The following is a 2,084-nucleotide window of genomic DNA, read 5'->3' on the forward strand; positions in this document are numbered from 1 at the left end:
TATATTAGTGTTATATTAATTAATATATATTAGTATAGTTTTGCAGTCTCCAGAATCAAGTCAGAATCAAATGTCTTTCAGTAGTCAAAAAATTCAAATTAAACACAATAATGTGCATAATCCCAGACTCTCTGTGTATATTCTATCTTTACATGGCTTATTTTTCTTTACTTCTTTAATCTATGACTGTCTGTACTCTGTCTCTTTAAAGACTTCATTTTATTTTTTTTAAAAAACCTATTTACTTCTTTTATAACTCTTTATTTTTTTCTTCTCTCCCAAACCTACCTACATCTTTTAAGCACACTGACTCATTTAGAGGTCTTTTATGTCTGAATCTGTCCTATTGTGTATCTGAAATCCTTTTCTAAAAAAACACATTTTAAAATGGTAAGCAGTGTGGTCACAGCAGCCTTGGATGCTGGTTCTGCCTCTCTCAGCCTTTTTACATGGCAGAGACAATTCACTGCTAGCTCTAGGACCACCGGGAGGGAGCCGTCCTCACCACCTCAACTCTGGGAAGCACTGTGCAGCATATAAACCCTTTTTATCCGAGTAAAAGCTAAATCTGCCATGCAGTGCACTGCATGGCCTACAAATACCTTTGTGTATGGCAGTGGGAATCTGCCTTGCTCTCTTGCTTGTGCAAGCCTAGCAGACCCAATCCGGCCACTTTCCCAGGTAGGGGTGCTGAGTGGTGTTGGCAGAAGTAGTGCAGCCAGCCACTAGGGCTGGCTTTTTACCTCTACCGAACCCTCAGACTGAAGGGGCGATTCTGTCTCTACCAATCCTCAGACCGCATGCTCAGACTGCCTTTGTGCTTCTGTCTCCTCCCGCCTTATATATCACTCTCTGCCCAGCTATATCACTTCCCGTCTTCCTCCCTAGTGCTGGGATTAAAGGCATGTGATCCCAAGTGCTGGGATCACCTTTGTGTGAGCTTTTTCTGTTTTAGACAGATTTAATCTATCTGTCCAGGGTGGCCTTGAACTCAAAGAGATCCACCTGCCTCTGTCTCCCCGAATGCTGGGTTTAAAGGTGTGTGCCCTTACCGCCTGACCTCTGTGGCTAACTAGTGACTTAGCTCTGCACTCTGATCTTCAGTCAACCTTTATTTGTTAGATTATAAACAAAATATCACCTCAAGAATTTTTGACGAGAAGTCCAGAGACTTAAACACCCGCTAGACCTGCCATTGTCTAGAGCAAGTCATTTTACTTCTCTGAGCCTTTGCTTCCTCACTGTGAGAGTAACCCTGTTGTTGTATTGGGAATCCAAAGAGAGGACGAGCAGCCATGGAAGCCGTGTGTCAACTGGTTTTGTGCACATGGAGGAAGTGGAAGCAGTTGGTTGCCCCTCCGTGGGGACTGCTCAAGTCCCACAGTACTGGATGTAGCCACATTTCAGTGGCTGCTACGCCCTGGGCCTTCGGTCACCAAGCCCTTTTGTCTTCACAGGTTGGGATGGCCACCAACTGGGGGAGCATCTTGCAGGACGAGAAGCAGCTTGAGGAGTTGGCGCGGCAGGCCATAGACCGGGCCTTGGCTGAGGGCGTGTTGCTGAGGTCTGCACAGAATCCCAGCTCCTCGGACGTAAGCTCCATCATGTTGCTCTGAGCCCTCCCTCCCGGGATGGGGCAGCCCTTTGGGTCAAAGACTACATCTCTTTCCTTTATGTTATTCAATAACTAAAATGATTTCTAAAAGTATATAAAGTAAAAAGCAGCAGGCTGGAGTAATCAAACTTAAATCTGGGATTTGAAGTATAATTTAGGCAGCTACTTAATTTCTGTAAGATGTACTTTCTTCCAATAAGTGGACACAAAATTCCAATAAGTGGACCACATAATTGACCATGTGAGACTATTAGGAACTAATTCCCAGGATGGTGGGGGACATATTATATATCAAGTACCCCCAATCACATGTCTTTTCTACAATTGCTTTTTTTTGGTTGTTGTTTTTGAAACAGAGTCTCAACATAGAGCCCTAAAGGGCCTAAACCTCACTGTATAGACCTAGAGGGCCTTGAACTCATGGAAGTCCTCCTGCTTCTCCCTACACACACACACACACACACACACA

At 44.4% G+C, this 2,084-nt stretch overlaps 1 protein-coding gene across 1 annotated transcript in view; it reads left to right on the plus strand.

The window, feature by feature from the left end:
* The window catches only part of Gss (glutathione synthetase), a 35,296-nt gene that overhangs the window by 7,942 nt on the left and 25,270 nt on the right, over positions 1-2,084 (plus strand). Inside the window, exon 2 of the mRNA XM_050150680.1 lies at positions 1,458-1,592. Coding sequence (XP_050006637.1) covers positions 1,464-1,592 — 129 coding nt within the window. The 5' untranslated portion in view covers positions 1,458-1,463. The remainder of the gene's footprint in view (positions 1-1,457; positions 1,593-2,084) is intronic.

Source organism: Alexandromys fortis, unplaced genomic scaffold (assembly GCF_014885135.2).
Source record: "Alexandromys fortis isolate MF-2015 unplaced genomic scaffold, M_Fortis_MF-2015_v1.1 scaffold_27, whole genome shotgun sequence".
Classification (NCBI taxonomy): domain Eukaryota; kingdom Metazoa; phylum Chordata; class Mammalia; order Rodentia; family Cricetidae; genus Alexandromys; species Alexandromys fortis.